At 57.0% G+C, this 23,229-nt stretch overlaps 1 protein-coding gene across 2 annotated transcripts in view; it reads left to right on the forward strand.

The window, feature by feature from the left end:
* Positions 1-23,229, forward strand: part of RAP1GAP (RAP1 GTPase activating protein) — a 76,827-nt gene that overhangs the window by 34,119 nt on the left and 19,479 nt on the right. For both annotated transcript variants that reach the window (XM_023219293.2, XM_023219292.2), the window contains exons 3-13: positions 7,899-7,992; positions 14,217-14,252; positions 15,177-15,224; positions 16,281-16,319; positions 16,761-16,946; positions 20,147-20,250; positions 20,522-20,600; positions 20,997-21,050; positions 22,128-22,211; positions 22,424-22,524; positions 22,659-22,788. In XM_023219293.2, the coding sequence (XP_023075061.1) occupies positions 14,235-14,252; positions 15,177-15,224; positions 16,281-16,319; positions 16,761-16,946; positions 20,147-20,250; positions 20,522-20,600; positions 20,997-21,050; positions 22,128-22,211; positions 22,424-22,524; positions 22,659-22,788 (843 nt within the window). In that variant the 5' untranslated portion in view covers positions 7,899-7,992; positions 14,217-14,234. The remainder of the gene's footprint in view (positions 1-7,898; positions 7,993-14,216; positions 14,253-15,176; positions 15,225-16,280; positions 16,320-16,760; positions 16,947-20,146; positions 20,251-20,521; positions 20,601-20,996; positions 21,051-22,127; positions 22,212-22,423; positions 22,525-22,658; positions 22,789-23,229) is intronic.

Consider the following 23,229-nt stretch of genomic DNA (forward strand, 5'->3'; position numbering starts at 1 on the left):
TTAAATGACATCGCAGCGCCCACATGGCAAGCAGTCCCCCGCCCCTCCCCTACTCCATCCCCACACTCCCTCTAGAGTCCTGGGAGAGGTGGAAGGTGCCCAGGGAAAGGGGACACAGGAGCCTTCCGTGTCTATGCCTGGCTGCTTAGGCTCCTGGTGGGCTGGGGAGGAAGGGGCCAGGTTCCCTGGACCTAGCTTTGGAAACCTGCTCAACTGGCTGCCCCGCCACCTTCCCTGGCACCTTGGCAGGGACAGGGGCAAGCCAAGGGGAGGGCAGTGCTGGCTGGTTGAGCTCAGAAAACAATGAGTCTCTGTGCACCCCTGGGAGGGGGCAGTTCCGGGGCAGCCACTTGGTTCTGGTTTCAGGAGATTCGAGTCCCCTCAGACCTGATGGCCATGGCTAGGAGACCCGGCTCTGGCAGCCCCCCAACCCGCATCCAGAGGAGCCTCTCTCAGGGTTGCCCTCCACAGCCCCTTTCTCACTGGGAGGTCTGTGCCTTTGTCCTCATCCTCCACCCTACCTGGGTGGTAGAACTTGGTAGAACTAGGTTGATCTAGAAACCAGGAAGACCCCAGGGAACTGGACCCAGGCCTTCCCCTCCTGACTTCTGATGACCAGTGCTGGACTGGCCAGAACCCCTCAGGTCCCTGTTCCAGGCTGCTGCCCCCCACCGAATTCTTCTCTGCCCTGTGTTCATTGGCTCCCTGAACCCCTCCCCCGCCCTCCCAGACCACCCCCTCTTTCCATGTCCGGTCTCCCAGCCTGCGTGCAGTGGGTGGCTGTCCTCAGGGTGGGCTCCTCCTGCTCTTGCTCCAGGCACTGTCGCCTGTCCAGATCCCCATTCCCCTGCTCCCGGTCCTAGCCTTCTTGCCTTGATGGTCCTGTTCCACCTGCCCTGGCCACCAGAGTTTCACCTGGTTAAGTTGAATTTCAAACCATCAGTGGTTCACTAGGCAGAAAAGCAGGAGAAGGCACTGCCAGCAGAGGCGAGTGCCTGTGAACAGTGTGGCTGGTTAGGAAAACTGCCTGCAGCCTTGGGAGGTTAGGACAGAGCCAGGACAGGCGGCTGGGGCAGGACAGGAAAGGGGAGGTATGAGGTTGAGGCTGGAGGGAGTCGGCAGGGGCTGGACCCACTGGGAGACCACCATCCAGGGCAGCTATCTCTGAGGGGCCAAAGGGCCAAGCCCACCACCCAGGACAGCCCCACCACACTTCTGGTGCCCTGAAAGGGTTGGGCTCTCCAGAAGAGTGGCCAATAATAATAGTTACTTTACAGCCACTCTATGAAGGGGGTACATTATCTCTCATTTTGCAGATGAGAGAAAAAGGAGCCTCTCCCCACCCCTCCAGCTGGTTAACATGTGAGAAGCACCCCAGAAAGGCATCTGGCCACCCGTGCTTGGTATTCCCCTCTTCCCCCACCATTTCTGGGTCTGACTCTGATGTTTTGTTGGTTTGTTTCCATTGTAGATACAGGGTCTTGCTGTGTCACCTGGGCTGGAATGCAGTGGCACCATCATGGCTCACTGTAGCCTGGAACTTCTGGCTCAAGTGATCCTCCCACCTCAGCCTCCTGAGTGCCTGGGACTATAGGTGTGAGCCACTGCAGTGGGCTCGTTTTTTAATTTGTTTGTAAAGATGGCCTACCTCAGCCTACCAAAGTGCTGGGATTGCAGGCATGAACCACGGAGCCTGGGCTGGCCCTGCTGTTTTGCAGTGTGGAACTCCCTTGAGATCTGCCCACCCTGGACTGGAGGAAGGCCTGTGATCTTATCCCTGATCTGCTGCCCAAGGCCTTACTGGCTGACTTTGAGGTCATGTTTTCACCTCTCTAAGCCTCAGTTTGCCCTTCTGGGAATTGGGGATCCTAGTGACTGCCTTATCTCCACTCCAGTTCCGGTGAGAGTCCCAGGAGTGAGCAGATAAAGAAGGCTTTTGAAAAGTACAAAGAGCTGCACTCATGATGGTGCGATTATTATTGTTACCTCGATGCAGAGATAAGGGAGGGGGAGGAGGTGCAGTGACAGTTGCCAAGAAACCCGGGAGCTGTCAGCAGCGGCTTCCAGTCGGGCCCATCCCACTCAGGAGCTGGGCCCTTCCCCCGCGCCCCTGCTTCGCCCTTTCCCTGGAAAAGGTGCGCGTTCTCCCCGAGAGGGAGAGATGGCCACCACACAGACACAGGGGCTGAAGGTGACCCCGGAGTGTGCCCGGCCCAGACTCCAGGTTGGCTCCAGCTTTCCATGTGACCTTGGGCAAGTCACCTCCTCTCTGGCTGCTCCCATTTCCATGTGTCAGAGGAAGCAGCGGGCAGGTGTCCAGGCCAGACAGGGCAGAGCTGGAGCTGGGCCTAGGGAAGGTGCTGGGCAGTGGCTGCAGGAGCCAGGGCCGTGATGGGAGGTCACTGGGGCAGGAGGCCAGGTGACAGGACTGAGGGCCTGGGCTGAGGGCAGTGGGATGCACGCTGTGGAAGGGACTGGAGTCACACCTCAGCCCTGCCCTTTCCCGGTGTGCGACCTGGGGCTTGTCACTGAACCTCTCTGAGCCTCAGTTTTCTCATCTGGAAAAAAGGTTTATATCTCATCTGGATTTTTTTTTTTTTTTTTGAGACAGAGTTTTGCTCTTGTTGCCCAGGCTGGAGTGCAGTGGCGCGATCTCGGCTCACTGCAACTTCCACCTCCTGGGTTCAAGCGATTCTCCTGCCTCAGCCTCCCAAGTAGCTAGGATTACAGGCATGTGGCACTATTCTCAGCTAATTTATGTATTTTCAGTAGAGACGGGGTTTCATCATGTAGGCCAGGCTGGTCTCGACCTCCTGACCTCAGGTGATCCACCCGCCTCATCCTCCCAAAGTGCTGGGATTACAGGTGTGAACCACTGTGCACGGCCTCATCTGGATTTTTAATAAGTTGCTGTGGCGCTCGAATGAAACAATGCCAGTGTAAGCTCCAGGGTGCTGCGCAGATGTGACCACGGTCATGGCAGGGGGAAGGAGGAGAGGGGAGAGCTCCCCATGTCCCGGCATGCTCTGGGCTCCTCCCAGCTGCTGCCGCCCAGGAGGAATGCAAAGCATTTTAAGCTGAGCCAGGCCAGGGAGGTTTTTGGAGACATAGGGAAGGGATGGAGACCAGGGGGACCTCCATGATGTGAACTGAATGGAGAAGACCAGGAGGAGACCAGGGTGGGATAGGAGAGAGAAGGGGAGGGATAGAGAGGTTCGGGTTCATGAAGTGGGAGGAAATGACCACATTGTGGGTGGTCTGCCGAGGCCAGAGGAATAAGGGGATTGGAGGGGTGCTGGGAAAGGTGGGGCAGAGATGGGCGAGCTGGCGAGGAAGGCTGAGCAGGAAAGGATGTGAAGCAGAGAAGGGCAGAGGGCTGGTAAGGAGGGGAGAGGCTTTCATTCATTGCTTCAAAAGTATTTATTGGGGCCAGGTACAGTGGCTTACTCCTGTAATCCTAGTGTTTTGGGAGGCCAAGGTGGGAGGATCACTTGACATCAGGAGTTCCAGACCAGCCTGGGCAACACAGCCAGACACCCGTCTCAAAAAAAAAAAAAAAAAAAAAAAAAAAAATTTAATTAGCCGAGCACACACCTGTTGTCCCAGCTACTAGGAGGCTGAGGGGGAAGGATCACTTGAGCCCAGCAGTTCAAGGCTGCGGTGAGCCATGATCATGCCACTGTACTCCAGCTTGGGTGACAGAGCAAGACCCCATTTCTTAACAACAACAAAAGGCCAGTCGCAGTGGCTCATACCTGCGATTGCAGCACTTTGGGAGGCTGAGGTGGGAGGATCGCTTGAGCCCAGGAGTTCCAGACCAGCCTGGGTAACACAGGGAGACCTCATCTCTACTAAAATTAGCTGGGCATGGTGGTGCCTATAGTCCCAGCAACTTGGGAGGCTGAGGAGGGAGGATGGCTTGAGCCTAGGAGTTTAAGGCTGCAGTGAGCTTTGATCACGCCACTGCACACCAGCCTGGGCAGCAACAGCAAGACCCTGTCTCAAAAAAAAAAAAAAAAGAAAAGAAAAAGAAAAAAGTGTTTACTGAGCAACTGCTATTTACTAAGTGTCAGTATAGTGTAGTGTTAAGGGTACCACAACGAGATATTGGGGGAGGTCAAATCTTCAGACCTTCATTTACTGTGTGTGACCTTGAACAAGTTACTTAACCTCTCTGTGTCTTAGTTCCCTCCTTTGAAAAATGCAAATTAAATGAGTTAATACAATAAAGTAGAGCAGAGCTCGCACATAGTAAGCTGTAAGCTCTGTATCAGCTTGTCTGCCATTGCTGTTGTTACTATTACCTTTCCAACGTGACTTGAGGTGCTGGGTCGAGTTCCTGAGCTGGAAGTTGTAAGGCTCTGTGGGGAGGTCCACAGGATTGGCCACATGTTATAAAGTTCAGATCTTGTGCTCTGAAGTCAACAAACCTGTGTCCAAATGCCTGCCCTGCCTCATTGCCTGTGTGGCCTTGGGCAAGTTAACATACCTTTCTGAGCCTCGTGTGGAAAGCAGGCAGTTTCTGAACATCTGCCTCATTGGGGAGCTGTGAGGATTAAATTAGATTATGCAAGATGCCCTGTAGGTCGTGGCTTTGTCATTCCTGTCCCTCTTCTACCCCTTCAGGTCTGGGGATGGATGAATAGGCAGTGCCCAGAGCCTCCAGTTTCCTTCTCTGTCCCCACCCTGGAGCCCCTCCCTTCCGCTGCCCCTTATGACCTCAGCAGTGGTTTTTTAGGTGGAGTTGCCTTCGGGGAGCAGGACTCTGGCCAACCAGGAACTGGAGAGCCAAGGACCCTGGGATGGGGTCCCAGGTGGAAGCCAGAGCACCCTGGCTTTCAGAGGCCACTCTGGTTCCGCACGCACATGAGCAATCCTGAGTGAAATGGACACCTACACCTGGGGAGACTGAGGCAGAGAGGGTTCTGGAAGGGGGTTTGTCAGGGACTACTGCATGGCTATCATATGACCCTAGGGGAAGACAGAAGGGCACCGGGACTAGCCTGATCACAAGCAACAGCCACCACTGGACAGCCACAGCCACACCCAGCACTCCAGCACTAGCATGGGCGGCCAGCTTTACCTGCTTCTACCCCAGGACTTCCTGACCCCCAGGCAGCCTCTGCCCTCCACCCCACTGCAGGATCCCTAGTTCCTCAAGGGCATGTACTTTAAATTCCAGCTGTATCCCCCATTCGCTAGAGGAAGTGGCTTCGCCTCTCTGAGCTTTAGCTTCTCTATCTGTGAAAATGGAGAGAAATAATACCCACCTTCTAGCACAGTAGTTGGGGGAGAGGATGCTTGACCCAGTCCCAGTCACGTAGTAGGTTCCACCAAAGAGACCCCATGGGAGCCTTAGTGGAATTGCCTGGAACCTACCCTCCCTCCCTTCCTTTCTTCCTTCCATTTTTTTTTTTTTTTTCTGAGGTGGAGTCTCCCTCTGGAGCCCAGGCTGGAGTACAGTGGTGTGATCTCAGCTCACTGCAACCTCTGCCTCCTGGGTTCAAGCAATTCTGCCTTAACCTCCCAAGTAGCTAGGGTTATAGGTGCCCACCACTGCACCCAGCTAATTTTTGTATTTTTTTTTTTTTTTTTTTTTTGAGATGGAGTCTCACTCTGTCGCCCGGCTGGAGTGCAGTGGCGCAATCTTGGCTCACTGCAACCTCCACCTCCCGGGTTCAAGAGATTCTCCTGCCTTGCCTCCCGAGTAGCTGGGACTACAGGTGCACGCCACCACACCCAGATAATGTTTGTATTTTCAGTAGAGACGGGGTTTCACCATGTTGGCCAGGATGGTCTCGATCTCTCGACCTCATGATCTGCCCATATCGGCCTCCCAAAGTGCTGGGATTACAGGCGTGAGCCACCACGCCCAGCCTGTATTTTTTTTTTTTTTTTTCAGTAGAGATGGGGTTTCACCATATTGGCCATGGTTGGCCAGGCTGGTCTCGAACTCCTGACCTCAGGTGATCCGCCTGCCTTGGCCTCCCAAAGTGCTGGGATTACAGGCTTGAGCCACCACACCCGGCCTGCCTGTAACCATTTCTATGGACCTCTCTTTAGTCCCCACCCTCCCACTCCAGACTCTCCCCATGTCAGTGTACCCTGCAATATGCAGGAACCTGCATGTAGGGACATTCCTTTGCTCACAATCCTTCAGTGACCCCCCCCCCCACCTTCATTCATTCATTCGGTCATTCAACATATAGTGAAACTTGGGGAGCCAGAGTTTACCATGAACAAATGATGTGAAAGTATTCATTGAGTGAATTCCCATGAGCTGCCCAGGCTCTGCGATGAATGTTTTTGGAAACTGAGGCTGAGAGAGGCTGTGTCACTAACTCAAGCTCACCTAGCCAGTCAGTGCCTGAGACTTTCCCCCACACTGATGCCACAGGCTTGAAATGCCACTGCCACCATATCTTTCCTTTTGGGTCAAGCACTGGCCAGTGCAGACCCCTCTTGTAAGATGCCATCACTCCTGGGAGGTGGAGAGGCATCTAGTGCATAAGTGGGGCTGTGGATGGTTCCTCTGGACCATTTCTCCTGCCGGAGTAGCTGGGCTGAGTGGAATTAGAAGGGAGGCTCAGACTGGGCGCAGTGGCTCACACCTGTAATCTCAACACTTTGGGAGGCTGAGGCGGGCGGATCACCTGAGGTCGGGAGTTCAAGACCAGCCTGACCAACATGGAGAAACCCCGTCTCTACTAAAAATACAAACTTAGCTGGGCATGGTGGCGCATGCCTGTTATCCCAGCTACTCAGGAGGCTGAGGCAGGAGAATCTCTCGAACTCAGGAGGCAGACGTTGTGGTAAGCTGAGATCAAGCCATTTGCACACCAGCCTGGGGAACAAGAGCAAAACTCCGTCACAAAAAAAAAGAAGAAGAAGAACGGAGGCTCAGAGCTTTCTCAGTCTTATTCCTGGGCCAGAATTTTTCGGGTCCTTCCCCTCTTGGGGTGTGGCAGCCTGGCTCTGCCTGACTCAAGCCTGCTGTAGGCCACCAGCGATCATCTGAGTCACCCTGGAGGGACCAGCCTCTCTTGATGGGACCTGAGCGGAGGTGCAGCCACGTCAGGGTGGCCCGAGGCAGCAGCAGAAGCCAGGCCTACTTGCCCAGCCCCAGGTCCCCTGGATCCCGGGAACCACTGGGCATTTCCTCTCCCTGCCCCAGAGGTGGCCTCAGCAGACTTTTTAGGGTGACAGGAGCTGACTTCACCCTCACCAGACCTGCTTTCTTTCCTCAGGGAAGGGTGTGGTTTGGGCAGAGAGTTCGGGCTTCGAGTCAGGCAGGTCTCACACAGATGCTAGCTTTGCTGCCGGCCAGCCATGTGACCTCTGTGCGCAGCTGGGTCCTGTCCGTAAAGTGGGAATACCAGTGTGGTGAGGAGGCCATGCCCTCAGGCCTGGAACGAGGGCTCGGCACAGGGCCTGGCATATAGTAGGCCCAATGAGTGTCAGTTATGGTCACTGTCATTCATAATAGTGGTAGCCCCGGTAGCCTCTCAGTGCCAAGGCGGCTACTCCCAGAGGCTCAGGGAGGAGTCCATTGTAGAGGCGGGGGCACCCTGCTTAGTCCAGAAAGCTCACCCTCCACAGCAACCCTCAGTACACCTGCCTCAGTCTACTCATCTCCAGAGTAGGTCACTGCTTGGCTGGAGGCCTAATGGAGAGCTTGGGGAGAGACCCTGTCCACGTCTCTGATCTCCAGGGAAGGAGATCCTGTGTGGCAGCCCTGCTCACAAAGCCCCTCCTCTCCCTCCTCTTGGGGAACCCATGACCCTCTCTTCCATGAAATCTAAACCCCTCACATCCCCCAGCTCTGAGGGTGACTCTCCCAGAGTTCCCAAATTTCCTGGCTTGGGGCTCCCCCTGACCTCAGACTCTTTCTCTTCCAGGAGGAGTGATGGGCAGAGCCAGCGCTTCCCTCAGGCACTAGACCTGTCACGAGTGAACTTAGTTCCCTCCTATAGTCCTTCACTCTACCCTAAGGTAAGTGTCCCCCTCCATACCTATAGCCCCTGGTCTGCCTCCTACCCCTGACACATGTCCAGGGCCGGGAAGGGCCCACAAATGACTTTTGGGCAACGGTAAAATGGGCAAATGCTGATGGGGTTTAGGTCCTAAGGGGTTGCCACTCCTGAGCCCTGGGTGAGCCTGGTGCAGTCGCAAAGGTTGAACCTGGGTCTGTAGACTGTTGTGGGGAAGGGCTTAGGGCGAAATCTAAGCAAAACAGCTGGGAATAAACCAGCCCCCCCAGCTATCTTCATCATCTCCACAATCAATGTCACCATCAGTCTCCTCATCTGTAAACCAGGCGCAATGAGAGGACCCGCTTCACAGGGTCATTGTGAAGATTAGTACAGACAGGGCGGCCCGGGCACAGCATCCGACACAGAGTGAGAGCTCTGTCAACGAGCCCCTATCATTATCATTAAAATCAAACGTTTGACCAGTGCCTGCTTCATGCCAAGCCATGTGCTGGGTGCCAAGGGACCAGAAACCAATCTGATACAGATCCTGCTCTCAAGGAGCCACAGTCCAGTAAAGCAACAGATAACTGAACAACGTATGCAGAACATCAAATAGCAGAAATAACCGCTAATATTTATTGAGACTTACTGTGTGCCAAATGAGTACTTAATGCTTTATTTGCAGTATTTCATCTCATCCTTGAACTATGTGATAGCTACTATAATCAGTCCCATTTTTCAGATGAGAAAATTGAGGCTCAGAGAGGTTCAGTCACTTGCCCAAAGTCACTCAGGTTGGATGTGGTGGGGCCACAACCGGATGCAAGCTGTCTGACCAGAGGGCCTGGTGTTAGGGCCTCTCTGATGCAGGGGTGCTAAGTTCTCGCTTTTGCAGTACTTTTTGCAGTTTCTAAAGCACATCCACAGACTTCATGCCACCTAGTCCTTTTAGTAAACCTTGGGTAGTAGGCATTCTCTAGTTGAGGATGCAGGAGCTCAGAGAAGTAAAGTGGTCTTCCCAAGGTCACACAGCCAGAAAATAGCAGAGGCAAGATCCACCAGGCTCCTTCCCGAGAGCTCCGGCCTGGAATAAAGGCCAGGCACCTTGCCTAGGCTGGGAGGGCAGATGGCCAAGGAATGGCGTCCATGTGTGGGACCACCACCTCCATGGGGGTCCCACGTAGGGCTGCTGGGAGCAGCAGAAGGAGGTTCCTGAGACCGACTCCTGTTTTCTCTGTCTGGGCAACAGCCCAAGACTGGGGCATGTGGATCCGGGGCTTGGCAGGAAGGGAGAGACTCAATGGCAGCCCTCACTTGACAGCTGGGTTCATGAATGAAGCTCCCAGTCCCTCTCCCCGTGAGTATCTGGAGGAGCCCTGGGTTCTCACCAACGGCTGTGTGCCCTTGGGCCACAGCTTCCCCTCCCTGGGCCTCAGTCTTCCCATCAGGAGACAAGAGAGAGCAGGCCATCGCCGTGGGCCCTGCCTGCTAGACAGCCTGGGGTTGGCCTTCTCGGATTATTGAAAAGCTGCCTGTCCTCGGGCTTCCTGGCTTCCACCCAGTCTGGCTAGAAGCCTCCGTTTGTGCCAACACAGCTCAGAGAGTGGGCTCCGAACCTCCCCTTCCCGACAGCCCACCCCCACCTCAGAATCAAGAGAGTCTGTGGATCATCCTTCTTTGACGGGAGAGGAAGCCAGGGACTACAGAGACTGAATGATTCATCCGGGGTCTCCAGCAAGCCAATGCTGGGCTGAGGGAACCCAGGCCTGTGACATCTTCTCCATCCTCCCCCGCCCGGTGCCCCTAGCTCCGTGCACATTTATAACATTGACGGCATCTGTCTGAAGGGCAGGTGGCCTTCCTCTGCCAGTGGGCAAATCCCTACCCCTCTCTGGGCCTCAGTTTCCTCATCTGTAAAACAGGTGACAGTTTCTTCTCTACCCACCTTGCCAGCTTGCAATTGGGTGAAAGTACTTTGGAAAGTAGAAATTAGGAAGTTGAGCTCTTATCAGCATCATTACATTCCCAGGGCTGGACAGGGCACCCCGAAGGGACATTCTCCTCCGTTCAGGCCCCACATTTGTACAGGCATCGAGCTACCCAGGACCCTCCTTCCCTCCCCCACAGGGGTTTCTCCACTTGGGGATCGGAAACCTGCACACACATACAGACGCAGCCTACCCACACCTACATACGGGGACATAGTTACAGACACAAAACACACAGCCACAGCCAGGGGTCTGTAAATATATTCAGAGACTTGCACATGTATAGATGCATGAGATACACATGTACAAACACAAATTCCCACACCCAGGCATTCCCATACACACACAGAAAGACAGTATGCCCACGTATATACAGCCACATCCGGTTGTGGAGTCTCACATGCATGCACACATGGCTGCAGGCATATGTGCACACACCTTCCACACCACCTGGCACACAGCCATCTCTGGTGCTGTGAGCCGGTCTCGCCTCCCGCGGGGGCAGTGTGGGAATGGATGTTTCTCTGGCTGGATTTCAATGGGTGCCCGGAAGTGTTCAGGCCTGGAAGTGGCTGCATAAATCAATATTTGCTGTTGTTAATTATTAAAACCAAAGCTACACCGTATCTGGAACACACATCTCCAGAGTTCCTGCTGGCTCTCCAGGCCCAAGCCTGATTCAAGGCCAGGTCTAGGGGGAAAGGGAGGGCACAGTGCTTTCCTTCCAGGAGCCCTTGGCTCTGGGGCTGGAGGGTGGTGGGCAGCTGCTGGCAGCTCTTTCAGGAAGCTGAACAGAGGTATGGCTCTGAGCTGGTGGGCAGCCCTGCCTCCGCAACATCCAAAGCAGCTGTGTCTCCTTGGCCACAATTCAGGAAGCATTTGCTGTGTTCCCAACATCTGTCTGGAGGAAGCAGAAGCAAGGCCCTGTCCCTGTCCCTGCTGTACGGCTATACCAGGCCAGGGACACAGTGCAGAGTCAGCTGGAAGGGCCTACAGAGGCCTTATTTTACAGATGGGGAAACTGAGGTCCAGAGAGGAGGCAGGGACTCACTCAAGGCCACTCAGCAAATTGTAGCTAGTATACACATGTCCCCAAATCCACCTGGGCCCTTTCCTCCATACCACGGGCCTGGCAGCCCCTCCCTAGGTGCTGTGGCCATCTACCCCAGGATCTGGAGCAGCTAGGGCGGGGGAAGGGATGGGGCAGGCCAGCCACCGTCAGGCATGGAAAGCAGGGTGGAGGAGAGGAGGAGGAAAAGGGAGAGACCCCAAAGAGTAGCACCAGGCCTTTCTCTGGATTCCACTTTGACTTTTTCCTGACTGTGTGGTCTCGGGCAAACTATTTCACCTCTTGGAACCAGTTTCTCATCTGTATAATGGAGATGACATTTGTACCTCTTGGGCTGTGACGAGATTAATACACATGGGAAGGACCCAGCATTAAGTAGGTGCTCAGGAAAAGCCCTCTGTCTGCAAGGTAACCCAACCCCGTCCTTGATGCCCTCAGGCGGGGTATCCCGAGCCTGGGAAGATGGAGAAGGTGGGGTGGGGGCGCGCTGGGGAGAGCCGAGCGAGGAGTCCGAGGCACCCAAAGCATCTAGCGCTCCGGCTGGAGCGCGCAGGCGCAGTGTCCCGGGGCCGCGGGCCGGGCCGCCCCCCGGGGGGCGTGGCGTCAGCGCCCCCGCCCCGCCCCGCGCCGCGCCGCCCGTACCTGGCGCCCCGCCCCCTCCGGGCCCGTCCTCGGGGCTAGCCCATCGCAGGCAGCGCTGCCGCCGGGAGCCCGGAGCGCGGAGTTCGGCGCTGTGGGGCACGGACCCGGGAGCGCGCGGGCCGGGAGCCGGCCGGGCCAGCTGAAGTGCCGCCTGGGCGGGGGCCGGGCCGGGCCGGGCTCAGGATGGCACAGCCGCGGCCCCCGGCGCCCCCCGGCCGTCCGCGGAGGGGCTCGCTGCCCGCGGGGGCCGGCTGGCAGGTGAGGACCCGGGCGGGGCGGCGTGGCGGAGGGACCTCGGGGCTGGGTCACCCCAACTGCTGAGGAGCCGGGCCAGCTCTGCCCCAGCCAGGGAGGGCGCGCAAGGCTCTGTCATGGTGGGCGTGTGAGCTTCTGGGCTGACAACGGCCGCGGGGCACACCCCTAACCTGGGGTCCTGGAGCCTGGGGCTCTTGCAGTGGCCTCCCGAGTGGCACTGTAGCTCTGGGCTGCAGCCGCAGGATGTGTGTGGGCGCGTGCTACCGTCGGGACCACTTTACCCTGCCCCTGCTATGTTTGGGGGGCTCTGAATGCTCCAGGGCCACTTTGTGGTGGTGCTGGCATGTGGGGCATCCCCCATCTGGGCCCCATCTCTCAGAGCCCTCGCATGTGTCAGGGCGTCTGCTGCTCCCTGTGAGGCTGTAGCTGTGGGTGTTGCTTGTTGCTGTGTACACTCTGGGTGACAGGACCATGTGTCAGTGTTTATGTGACTGATTCCCAGTGCAACAAGGCGTATTAGAGTGTTCCTGGCTACATTTGGTCACCCTGAGAGGGGTGTCTTAAGGGGGGACATTAATGCACCCGTCATCACTGTGACTCTTTGGGGCCGTGCCCAGCTGAGATTGTGCGGCTGACCCGGTCACAGAAGCCAAAGTTGCTGTCATACAGTGTGTTGTGTTGATGGGCATGTTTGTCTGCCTGGACTTCAGGTGTGTGTCTGTGGTTTCTGCTGTAACTGCCTGCGGAATTATCGCTTTCAAATGCAGAGGTGTTGGGTGTGACCATAGGGGACCATGGGTCAGGGCGTCCCATGGACTCCTGTGGTGGGTTTTACAAGGTGGGTCTTGCCTCTATGGGCAGGCCTCACGGCGTGCACATTTACACGGGCTTGTATCTTGTGACCTTTCCCAGGGCTCTGTGTGTGTGTGCAGGTGAGGGCTGTGTGAGGTTCAGACCGTGTCCCTCATCCTTGGGGATTATCTACCCCAGCAGTTGCTGGATACCTTTTGAGTCTCATTCACTGTTGTTATGTGACCCTGCTGAGGCAGGCAGGGCTTGTAGCCGTGAGTGGGGCTGCGTCTAGGTCTGCCTGGACACACCCGCCTGCCTCTGTGGCTGTGTGTTGTCATGCCTCTTGTTCTCACACATGAGAGTGGTTTGTGGTGTTACTGTAGCTTTGTGTGCAGTTAGTGGTGTGCAGACCAGCGCAGGTGTGGGTTTGCATTTGTGTGTGTATCTCTCCTGGTATTTGGACCTGCATGTGTGTGAGTGGGTGTGCTCCTGTGTAACTCAGAACGCCAACGTGTATATTTGTGTGTTAGTATATAGCTCTAAGAATCACTATGCACAGTCCCCATCATATGTGTTTGTGCGTGTTGTTTTCTTGGTACATGAAACATGTATAGGGTGCAGTGGGACTTTAAATATTGCTGTGCAGGCTTCTGTGTGTGTGAGCAGGAGGGGAGGGAGAGAGATGGAGAGAGAGAGAGAGTGTGCGTGCTTCCTGGTGTACAACTCCGTAGCACATGTGTCAGCAGGAGCCGCCTGAGCTGAGCCTTGGAGGGGCAGGGGGAGGGTCACCATCCTGGAGACTCTGGGGGCTTCCCAGGCCCAGCCCTGAGCCGGGCCAGCCGGCAGGGATGCCGCCTTCCAGGAAGGCTCACAGGGAGTTGGCGCTGGAGAGGCCAGGGCTGCCAAGCGCAGCTGGCAGACACTGGATTAACTCTGCGTGTGCCCTGGCTCACCTCAGGAGAGGCTAGCTCGAGTGTGCGAGGGTTCAGCTGGTTCATGCGCAGGTGCTGGGCCCGTGGGCATCCCAGTGTCCTCTCCTCTGAAGCGCCCCCAGCTCACTCTGCTTGGAGAGGGGTGGGCTGTCTGAGCAGTGGGCTGTGGCCTGGTTGACTGAGCCTTGCCCCCTTCGGGGAGAGGTGGAGAGAAGCACAGACCCCTCCTGGGGATCCAGGATGGGCTCATCTCTGCGGCTGGGACTTGGGGCTACCTGTCCCTCCCCAAGGGTAGCAGCCTGTCAGGGAGCAGGACTGAGTGGGTGGGTGGCCCTGGTCCTGGGCCCTGGGCCCTGGGCTCACCTCACTTGGCAGTTGGCCAGACTACGTGGGTCTCCCACACAGAGCCCCCTCCCACAGTGCTCCCGCCACTCCCACTTGCTGCTCAGACAGGTGCCTCGATCACTGATCAGAGCTGGTGGGACCCGGAGGGCCGGGGCAGGTGGAGGCTCCTCTGAGGCTTGGCAGGATCAGCTGACCTCACTCTCCTCTGTCTCTATTGCAGAACACAGATCTATTTGAGATGATTGAAAAGATGCAGGTGAGGATGGCTCTGTGGCCTGTTCTGGGGAGCCACAGAGCTGGCTGGGCTGGGGCTGGGGGGCCCTTGCTGCATCTCCAGCCCTTCACCTCTCTGAGGACAGGCCACGCCAGTAGAAGATGGTGGCTACTGGTTGTCCAGGATCCTCTGTCTGGAGGTCAGGGTACAGGACGCCCAACCCTCTCCATCTAGGCTCCCAGCTCCCATCCCTGTGTGGAACTGCAACAGGGCTGGGGTCAGATCATCAACCCACCCCACAGACACACACTGCCCCTCACCCAGTGAGAGACACCACAGGCTTTGCGGTGGGGGGCCCAGGTGGAATGGAGCTGGACGAGGGGACAGATGCTGGGGGCCTGTCAGCCAGAGACTGTGCTGTAGGAGTGGGAGGTATTACCCCTCCACCCTCCTCCCCCAGCCCCTCTGCCTTTCACATAGGTATGCACTGGGAGGTGGGCAGGGGGTGCTGGGGTGGGAGTGCCTTGAATACCCTCTCAACTGCGATGCCTCCTGTTTCTCTTTCTGTCTCTCTCTCTCTCCAATGCCTCCTATTTCTCTGTCTTTCTGTCTCATCTCTACCTCTCCCTCCCCCTCTCTCCCTCAACACATATCTGTGTAGATAACAGCCCCCCCCAGCTCACACAGTGTCGTGTGCACCTCCCCTGCCCCCACTCCCAGCGGCACGTGCATTCCCGCAGAGCCCTCAGCCCTCCCTGAGGCTGCCAGCCTCCAGCCCCAGTCACTACCAGGACAGCCAGCCCTTCAGAGAGGCCCAGGGCCCCCAGCCAGCTAGCACCCTGTCCTGGAAGTACCCCAATCTTCGTGGCCCACCTCCTAGGGCTTTCCCCTTGCACGCCTTGGGGAGGGGAGGCAGCGCCTGGCGGCGGGCCTGGGAGAGTGTAACAGTGCTGCCTTCTCTTACAGGGAAGCAGGATGGATGAACAACGCTGCTCCTTCCCGCCGCCCCTCAAAGTAGGTGGGCCTGGCAGTCTGCCTCCCTCTCTAGAGGGTGGAGGGGATCTGGGAAGTGCTGCCACCACTGCCCATCAAGCAGGAAATCCATCCCCTTTCAGGAAGTAGTCTTACAGTGTGCCAGGTGTGGGGGGCCACAGCCGCAACCAGGGTAGACCCAGCCCCTGCCCTCTAGGAGTTCTGTGATAAGGAGAACCCCTCTCTTGCTAGAGGGCTGGGGCCTCTATTCTAGCTCCTCCTCTCTGTCTTCACTGCTGCAGACTCCCCCTGCTTCTCCAGTGTCCCCGCCCCAAACTCAAAGCCCTCATCTCTCAAAGACAGCTGCTGCCAAATGTTTTCCCTGAAACCAGTGATGACCAGCAGTTGCAGGAAGACTGCAACCCAGGCCCTAGGAGACTTATGAGCTCCTGCTCCGTGAAGCTGCTGTCTGGATGGGGACGGAGTGATAGGGAGGCAGGCCTGGGTGCCCCCCAGCCACTGGCGAGGAGACTGACCGGAGGCGGGGCACCCAGGGAGATGAAGGGGAGGCTCTTATTTTTGACCCACTTTTCTTAGCATATGGTTCTTGGTGACTTGGGACCCCAGAGACCCTAGAAGACCAGGCCTGGTAGAGTGGGCCCAGGGCTGCAGGGTGAAGGTTAGAGGAGGGTGCATGGGCAGTAAGCCTGATGCTCTCTTCAGGGCAGAGGTCCTCACACCAGCAGTCAGTGCCACCTGGGAGCCTGTGAGAAATGTGCATTCTCAGACGCCGCCCAGACCGCTGCATCCAAAGCTCTGGGGTGGGGTGCAGCAACCCATGTTAACAAGCCCTCCAGGCAGTCCAGCGGTTTCTTCTGGGGAGGCAGTGAGCCCTCCTTTCCCCAGGCAAAGAGAACCCCAGAAGATGCCAGCACTCAGCACGCTAAGCCTGCCTCAGCCCGTGCCCATCTGTAAGAGGTGATGAGACCAGGGCCTCATCTACACCCTGAGCCCTGAGGCTGGCCAAGCAGAGGCGAGCGCTGGGGGGCCTGGAGGACGGAAAGATGGAGAGACCCTTGTCCTGTTTGTGTTTTGCAGACAGAGGAGGACTACATTCCCTACCCGAGCGTGCACGAGGTACTCGGCTAGACCCCCGTGTCCACCCTTACCGAAGCCCAGGAGGCACTTACGCAGGGCTTCTGGATACCAGGTCCTCCTCCTTAGGAGCCTGACCCGCAGGCCTTGCTGCAGGCTGGAGACTTAATTTCCAGGCCCAAGACTTCAGAGCCCATTTGAAACCTTAGGCCTTCTGAGCCAAATGTTCCAGCTTCCTGGGCCAAGGTCATGCTCCAGCTCTATCTGCCCCCACACCCCTTCTTGGAGACTCGGGTCTCGGCACTGTCTGGGTCTGGCTGAGGGAAAGGGCTGGAGCAGAACTCTGGGGCCCACACAGGCTCTGGCCTGTCCCCTCATGCCCCTCAGCCGTGACAGAAGTGGCTCCAGGTCTAAGTTGGGAGGGTGTCCTGGGGTCCCTGGTGGGGTACAGTGTGGGGTGGTCTCAGCCGAGTCCCTCTTCAGGTCTTGGGGCGAGAAGGACCCTTCCCCCTTATCCTGCTGCCCCAGTTTGGGGGCTACTGGATTGAGGGCACCAACCACGAAATCACCAGCATCCCCGAGACAGAGCCGCTGCAGTCGCCCACGACCAAGATGAAGCTCGAGTGCAACCCCACGGCCCGCATCTACCGGAAGCACTTTCTCGGCAAGGTGGGTGGCCGGCTGGTGTAGTGGGGCTGGCTGGGGTGGGTCACAGTTCAGCTCCACTTGAGGCTGGGCCTGGGAGGGAGCAGAACTCGTGGGCCAGGGCTGGGTGACAGTCCTAGAGCCCTGAGTGAACGTGCTCCCACCACACGCACTCCCAGTCCCCAGGGAATCCGCATGGCGGAATCTCTTGTTCATTCAACAAACATTGATTGCAAAGGCAGCATTATGGCATAGTGGTTCATGGCAGAGACTCTGCCAGGGCTTGAGTCCTGGCTCTGCCAGCCACTACACAGGACATCGGGCAAATCGCTTAACTTCTCTGTGCCTCATTTCCTAATCTGTGAAAATGGTGGTTGGTGGTGATGATACCCACCTCATGAGGTTGCTGTGAGGCTTCAGTGAGCTGTTATCTGTCAGGTCTTTACAGTGGCATCTGGGACAGAGTAAGTGCTCAGTCAGGGGTGGCAAATAATGAGGACAGGCCGTGTGCCTGGCCCTGTTCTAGGCACCGGGTATACAGCAGCCAACACAATAGACTCAGCCCCTCCCTTTGGGCGACTTGGAGTTAGGGGAACAGTAACGTCATGGATTGATGCAGCCCCTGCCCAGCCACCAGCACAGAGCAGGGACCCTGTCCAGCAACCACTTGTCAGAGTATTGAGGGAGCCAAGGGGAGGTCCCATGCCGGGAACGTGTGTGTCAGGTTGCAGGCCGGGTGCTGTCTCTTTGTCAGCGTAGAGCCAAAATGGGGAAGTGTGTCGTGGACTCTGGAGCCTCATGGCATGTGTGGGAATCTTGGCTCTTCCATTAACTGATAGTGTGACCTTGGGTAAGCTATTTAACTTTCCTCATCTGTGAAAATGGGGATAATAAAAGTACAGGCAAAGCTTCTAGAACCATGCCTGGCACATGGTAAATACTCAGTTAATGTTAGCTGTTGTCACGTCTTCATAATTACTTGGTGATATCAGGATTATTCTGTTTTTGCAGAAGAGGAAACCGAAGCTCAGATAGGTAAATGATTTAGTCAAGGTCACACAATGACTAAGCCTGGGAATTGAACCAGCTTTGGCTGACCTTCCATTAAGATGCACGGGAGAGATCATGCTCCTAGCCATTGTGTGTGTGTGTGTGTGTGTGTGTGTATGTGTGTGTGTTGGGAAGAGGGGGTGACTACTTGGGGGTTGGGAAGCTGTGTGACCTCAGTCTGGGCCTGGGTATTGGCCTGACTCTGGGAGACACTGGTGCTAACCAGTGGAGTTAGGGGAGGATCCATTGTGACTGAGACTAAACCAGCAAGCCAGGTTCAGGAGCCTTTGCCTGGGAACAAACCCAGAACCCAGCATGCAATTCCACTTCCCAGCTGAGAGGTGGAGAGAGACCTGCATCCTAGGCATCTGCTGTCCAGAGGTTCCCAGCTGGTTCTGGCAGGTGGTAGGATCTGGGGATACTGTGTATGCCAAACACATGGTGGGCACTCAGAAAAGTTTGTTGAAAGAGTGACAAGTGACAGATGAAGGTAGGAATAGATGAAGGTAGTGGACCTTGAATGCAATAGGATCTGAAGAAGTGCAGGCTGGAGGGTCAGAAGAGGTGGCTGGGCGCCGTGGCTTATACCTGTAATCACAGCACTTTGGGAGGCCGAGGTGGGCAGAGCACTTGAGGTCAGGAGTTCAAGACCAGCCTGGGCAACATGGCACAACCCCATCTCTACTAAAAATACAAAAATTAGCCAGGTATATTGCTGGGCACCTGTAATCCCAGTTACTCAGGAGGCTGAGGCAGGAGAATCGCTTGAACCCAGGAGGTGGAGATTGCAGTGAGCTGAGATGGTGCCACTGCACTCCAGCCTGGGCGACAGAGCAAAACTCTATCTCAAAAAAAAAAGGAAGAGGTCTCATGTCCAGGATCAGATTAGCAGTACTGAGGGGAGAAGCCCCAGGGCTGGCAGAACGGCAGGGCCCCTTTCTGACTCTAGGTGGGGTAACAGGGGAAGCAGCCAGGTGCTCAGGCACTGGACCCTATCCTGGCAGAGGGGGGAGGTTAGGATGACTTTGGGCGTTGACTTTCTGGGACCCTGAGCCCGCTCTCCCACTGTGTCCCAGGGGCTCCTCTGGGCTTGGGGGTGTCCAGGGAAATTCCCCGCTCCCTGGACTTCCCTGCCGAGTGCCTCCTTGTCAAATACCTGCCACTCCCTCTCTGCTGGACGGTGTCAAGCATTTGAGGGTTTCTGCCACTCTGTGCCCAGGCAGGGCTGGGGGACTCTTCCCCGGGTCCATTGAGAATGCCCCTGAGCTACGGATTCACGGGGCACGTCCACTGGCCCCTGCCTCTGTCTGCGCCTGGCCTCTGAGCACAGGTGTTCATGTTTGAACAGGATTTACTTCTAGGATGATTCCTGGGGCGGGTGTGGCCGGGCAGCCAGCTCCACTCCCAGAGCTTGGGCTAGGGCTGGGGCTGGGGTTGGCAGGGGGAGCCCGGGGCCGGGCTGGGTGGTGTCTCCCTGAACTTCCAGCCCTCGGCTTTGGGACTTCCCCACCTGGAGGTGCCAGCCCTGGGCTCCTCTCTAGGGGTGCCGTCCCTGCAGCAGCCACCCCTGATACTCCTCAGGGTGTCTTCCCAACCCTGCGCCCTCCCCTCCAGGTGAGACAGGAGGGTGGAAACCTGCCTGGCCAGCCGCCCTGTGTGTTGTGAGATGTTTCGCTTCCTGTTTCTCACGGGCCCTGGCTTCAGGGGCCACAGAGTCACAGGTTGGGCAATCAGCTTTTGCTCGTTGAACACCTGCTGGGTGCCCAGCCCTGAAAAGGGCCAAGGCTGAAGACAGACATGGAGGTCCGAATATGGTCCCGACTCGATGAGCACCCAGAGATCCGGTGTTACTACCCACCCTCACTGAACTGAGCCAGACACTTCCTCCCTTTCAGTCCTGGCCGCCACCAAAGTACAGGGTTCCCTCCTATTTGGCAGACTAGGAAAGCAAGGCACAGAGAGGCCAAGTGACCTCCTCAGGCTGCCCAGCTGGTCAGTGGCAGAGTGGGGCTTTGAGTGCCGGTCTGTCTGGCGTGGGATCTGCTGTCAGCCGTAACACCTGCTGTGGGCGAAGGACCCCCCCCCATCTGGGAGTGGGTTGGCTCTCTGGCCTGGTTTCAGGAAGCCCCGTGCTCAGCCTCACCCATTCCCCTGGACCCCGCCTCCCACTGCAGGAGCATTTCAATTACTACTCACTGGACACTGCCCTCGGCCACCTTGTCTTCTCACTCAAGTACGATGTCATCGGGGACCAAGAGCACCTGCGGCTGCTGCTCAGGTGAGGGTGATGGGGGAGTCCCGAGATGGCAGGAAGGGCTGAGGCCTTAGAATCTCAGAACCCATCTCATTTGACCCACTCTCTTCATCAAGGCCCAGAGAGGGGCAGGGATTTACCTGAGATTGCACAGCAAGTTAGTACCCGAGTCAGCCTGGCACCCGTCATCACCTCTGGTCCTCGCTGTGATCCACCCCCTTCTGGCCTTACTTTGTGGGGGTGGGGTTCCCGTTTTCCTTTTCCAGGCCTTCACCATGTGACTTTCTCTTCCCAGGACCAAGTGCCGGACATACCATGATGTCATCCCCATCTCCTGCCTCACCGAGTTCCCTAATGTCGTCCAGATGGCAAAGGTGAGGCCTCCGTTCCCCTGAGCTTCCCTGGTTGGCCTCGCAGATGGGCACCTGTGGGGCTTCAGCTCTGCCTCGGTGTGCCCCCTTCAGCCGTAGGCCCTTGCCCTGGGCTCTGCCCTATCCTGAGGCCGTCTCTCACGTGTTCCCACCGTTCTTGGGCTGCCATGTGTTCTCCGGGCCCTCGTCCCCTGCCTGTGTGCTTTCGGTTTTCTCTGTAGCACCCTCAGATCTCAGGGGACCTCCGTTCCCTAAGCAACAGTGAACCCCGAGTCCTGCTTTAGCTTTGGCCATTCCCAGCATGGCTCCTCCCCAGACCTTGACCAGGGAGGCCCAGGCAGCCCCGTCCTCTCCTCCCTGGCCCCATGCCCCACATCCCTCCCTTATCTCCTCCTGCAGCTGGTGTGTGAAGACGTCAACGTGGATCGGTTCTATCCTGTGCTCTACCCCAAGGTATGACTGGATCTGGGCACAGCTCACTGAGGGTGGGTGAGTAACTGGAAGACTGAGCATTTATTAAGCACCTTCTGTGTGCCAGGTACTTTCCCCAGGTTCTCTCATTTAATCCTCACAATAACCCTGTGAAGTCCACAATTTGCAGAAGAGGAGCCACCGAAGGGGCCTGTGCCTTACCCCAGGGTGCACAGCAGATAAGGAGGGCCTGCATTTAAGCCTAGGTTTGTCTGTCTTCGAGGCTGGCCTCGCTAACATCTGGAACCTCTGTGATGTTTGGAGACCCTCCTGAGAGCAATCTGTGCCGCAGTCCGCCCCTGGAACGGGTGTCTTCTCCACTGGCCTTGCCTTTTTATCCCAGAGGAGACCTGTAGAGAAAGAATAGCCCCGGCACTTCCTGCCCGGGTGCTGGGAGCTGGGCTCTAGGCACTGTGACAGTGTGGGGATAGGGGCAGGGGCTTCTGCCTTGGATGAGCCAGGGGCACCTCCTGGAAGAGGACAGACAGGTAAACCCTTGTGTGCCTGACTGAATTCTGGAGCAGTGTGAGGTCTCGAGAGGTGGTGTGGTCCAGGACAGGTATCCTGAAGCGGCTTCAGAAACCAGGGCCCACCTCCTGCTTATGGGAGAGGAAACTGAGGCCTAAGGTGAGGAGAACTTGCTCAGTGCCCACAGCAGATTGGTGAGATGTGGCCTCTTCTGGAAGAATGATGTGGGTTTACAGAGAAGCCGAGGAGTGAGTTGGGAGTTAGACTGGAGTAGGGGCAGGCTTGGCATGGCAGGACTGGGACTCACGGCAAATTCAGGAGTGATGAGCTTAAGCTTTGGGATCCAACAGACCTGGGGTCAAATCCCAAGCCTGTATGTGCTTGCAAGCCATTGACCCTAGGTGAGTCACTTAAGGTCTCTGAACATGAGATTCAGAGGGGACAGCTGGACTGTCTCCCTCCCAGGCTTGTTCTGAGAATTACATGACGTGATGCGTGTAGAGCGCCTGGCTCAGTGCTTGGCACAGGGGAAGAGCACGTCGAATGGCAGCTTGCACATGCAGCCTCTTCACCCGGCGTCCTCTCCTGCAGGCTTCCCGGCTCATCGTCACCTTTGACGAGCATGTCATCAGCAATAACTTCAAGTTTGGCGTCATTTATCAGAAGCTCGGGCAGGTGTGCTCACCTCCTCCTCCCTGCTGCCCCTCCCCACCCGGCCCCGTATCTGGAGCCTGACACCTTTTCCAGGGCAGCACACCGGCCAAGGGACTTGGGAGCCCAGGAGGCTGCCAGAGGTCCTCCCTCCAGCCCTCTCTGGGTCCTAGTAGGGACAGAGGGCAGGGCTTCTCAGGAACTCCAGCTCAATGACCTTGGCCCCTCATTCCCAGACCTCCGAGGAAGAACTCTTCAGCACCAACGAGGAAAGTCCCGCCTTCGTGGAGTTCCTTGAATTTCTTGGCCAGAAGGTCAAACTGCAGGACTTTAAGGGGTGAGTATTAGGCCGGGCTGAGCAGAGTGTAATCTGACCTGTGCTCCTGGGCAGGGAGGGAGCCCCTGTCCTGGCCCCGTGGAGGCCTGGCCGGGGCTGGAGACTGAGCCGTGGCCTGGGGGGCCCGGGGGTAGGTTCCGAGGAGGCCTGGACGTGACCCACGGGCAGACGGGGACCGAATCTGTGTACTGCAACTTCCGCAACAAGGAGATCATGTTTCACGTGTCCACCAAGCTGCCCTACACAGAAGGGGACGCCCAGCAGGTAGCCTGGGCACCCCCACCTGCTTCCCATCTTCTACCTGTCCTCCCCCTCCACCTGTCCGTTCAGCGTCCATCACGCCAGGCTCAGCGCCGGGCCCTGGGACAGAGAGGGAAATGATCAGCACCCCCACTTGTGGGCTCTCACTGGGTCAGGGGAGACAGGCTGCTTCAACGCTGGGAAAGCCTTGGTTTCTACAGTCAGAATGGCACCCACCTCCTAGGTGAGCATAAATGCGTGAGTGCATAGAGGGACTAGAACAGTTCATAGTACCTTGCAAGAGTTTAGCAGATCTGAGCTGGTGCTTTGTGGGGAGTGGAGAGCATCATGGGGTCATGTGGGGACATGTAGTCTTGGCAGAGGTGGGAGCTTTCAAGAGAAAGTGACTTTTAGGCTGTGAAGGAGCTGGGAGAAGGCAGGGAAATGTTCCAGGTGGCGAGAACA

The sequence above is a fragment of the Piliocolobus tephrosceles genome, chromosome 1 (assembly GCF_002776525.5).
Source record: "Piliocolobus tephrosceles isolate RC106 chromosome 1, ASM277652v3, whole genome shotgun sequence".
In the NCBI taxonomy this organism is placed as follows: Eukaryota; Metazoa; Chordata; class Mammalia; order Primates; family Cercopithecidae; genus Piliocolobus; species Piliocolobus tephrosceles.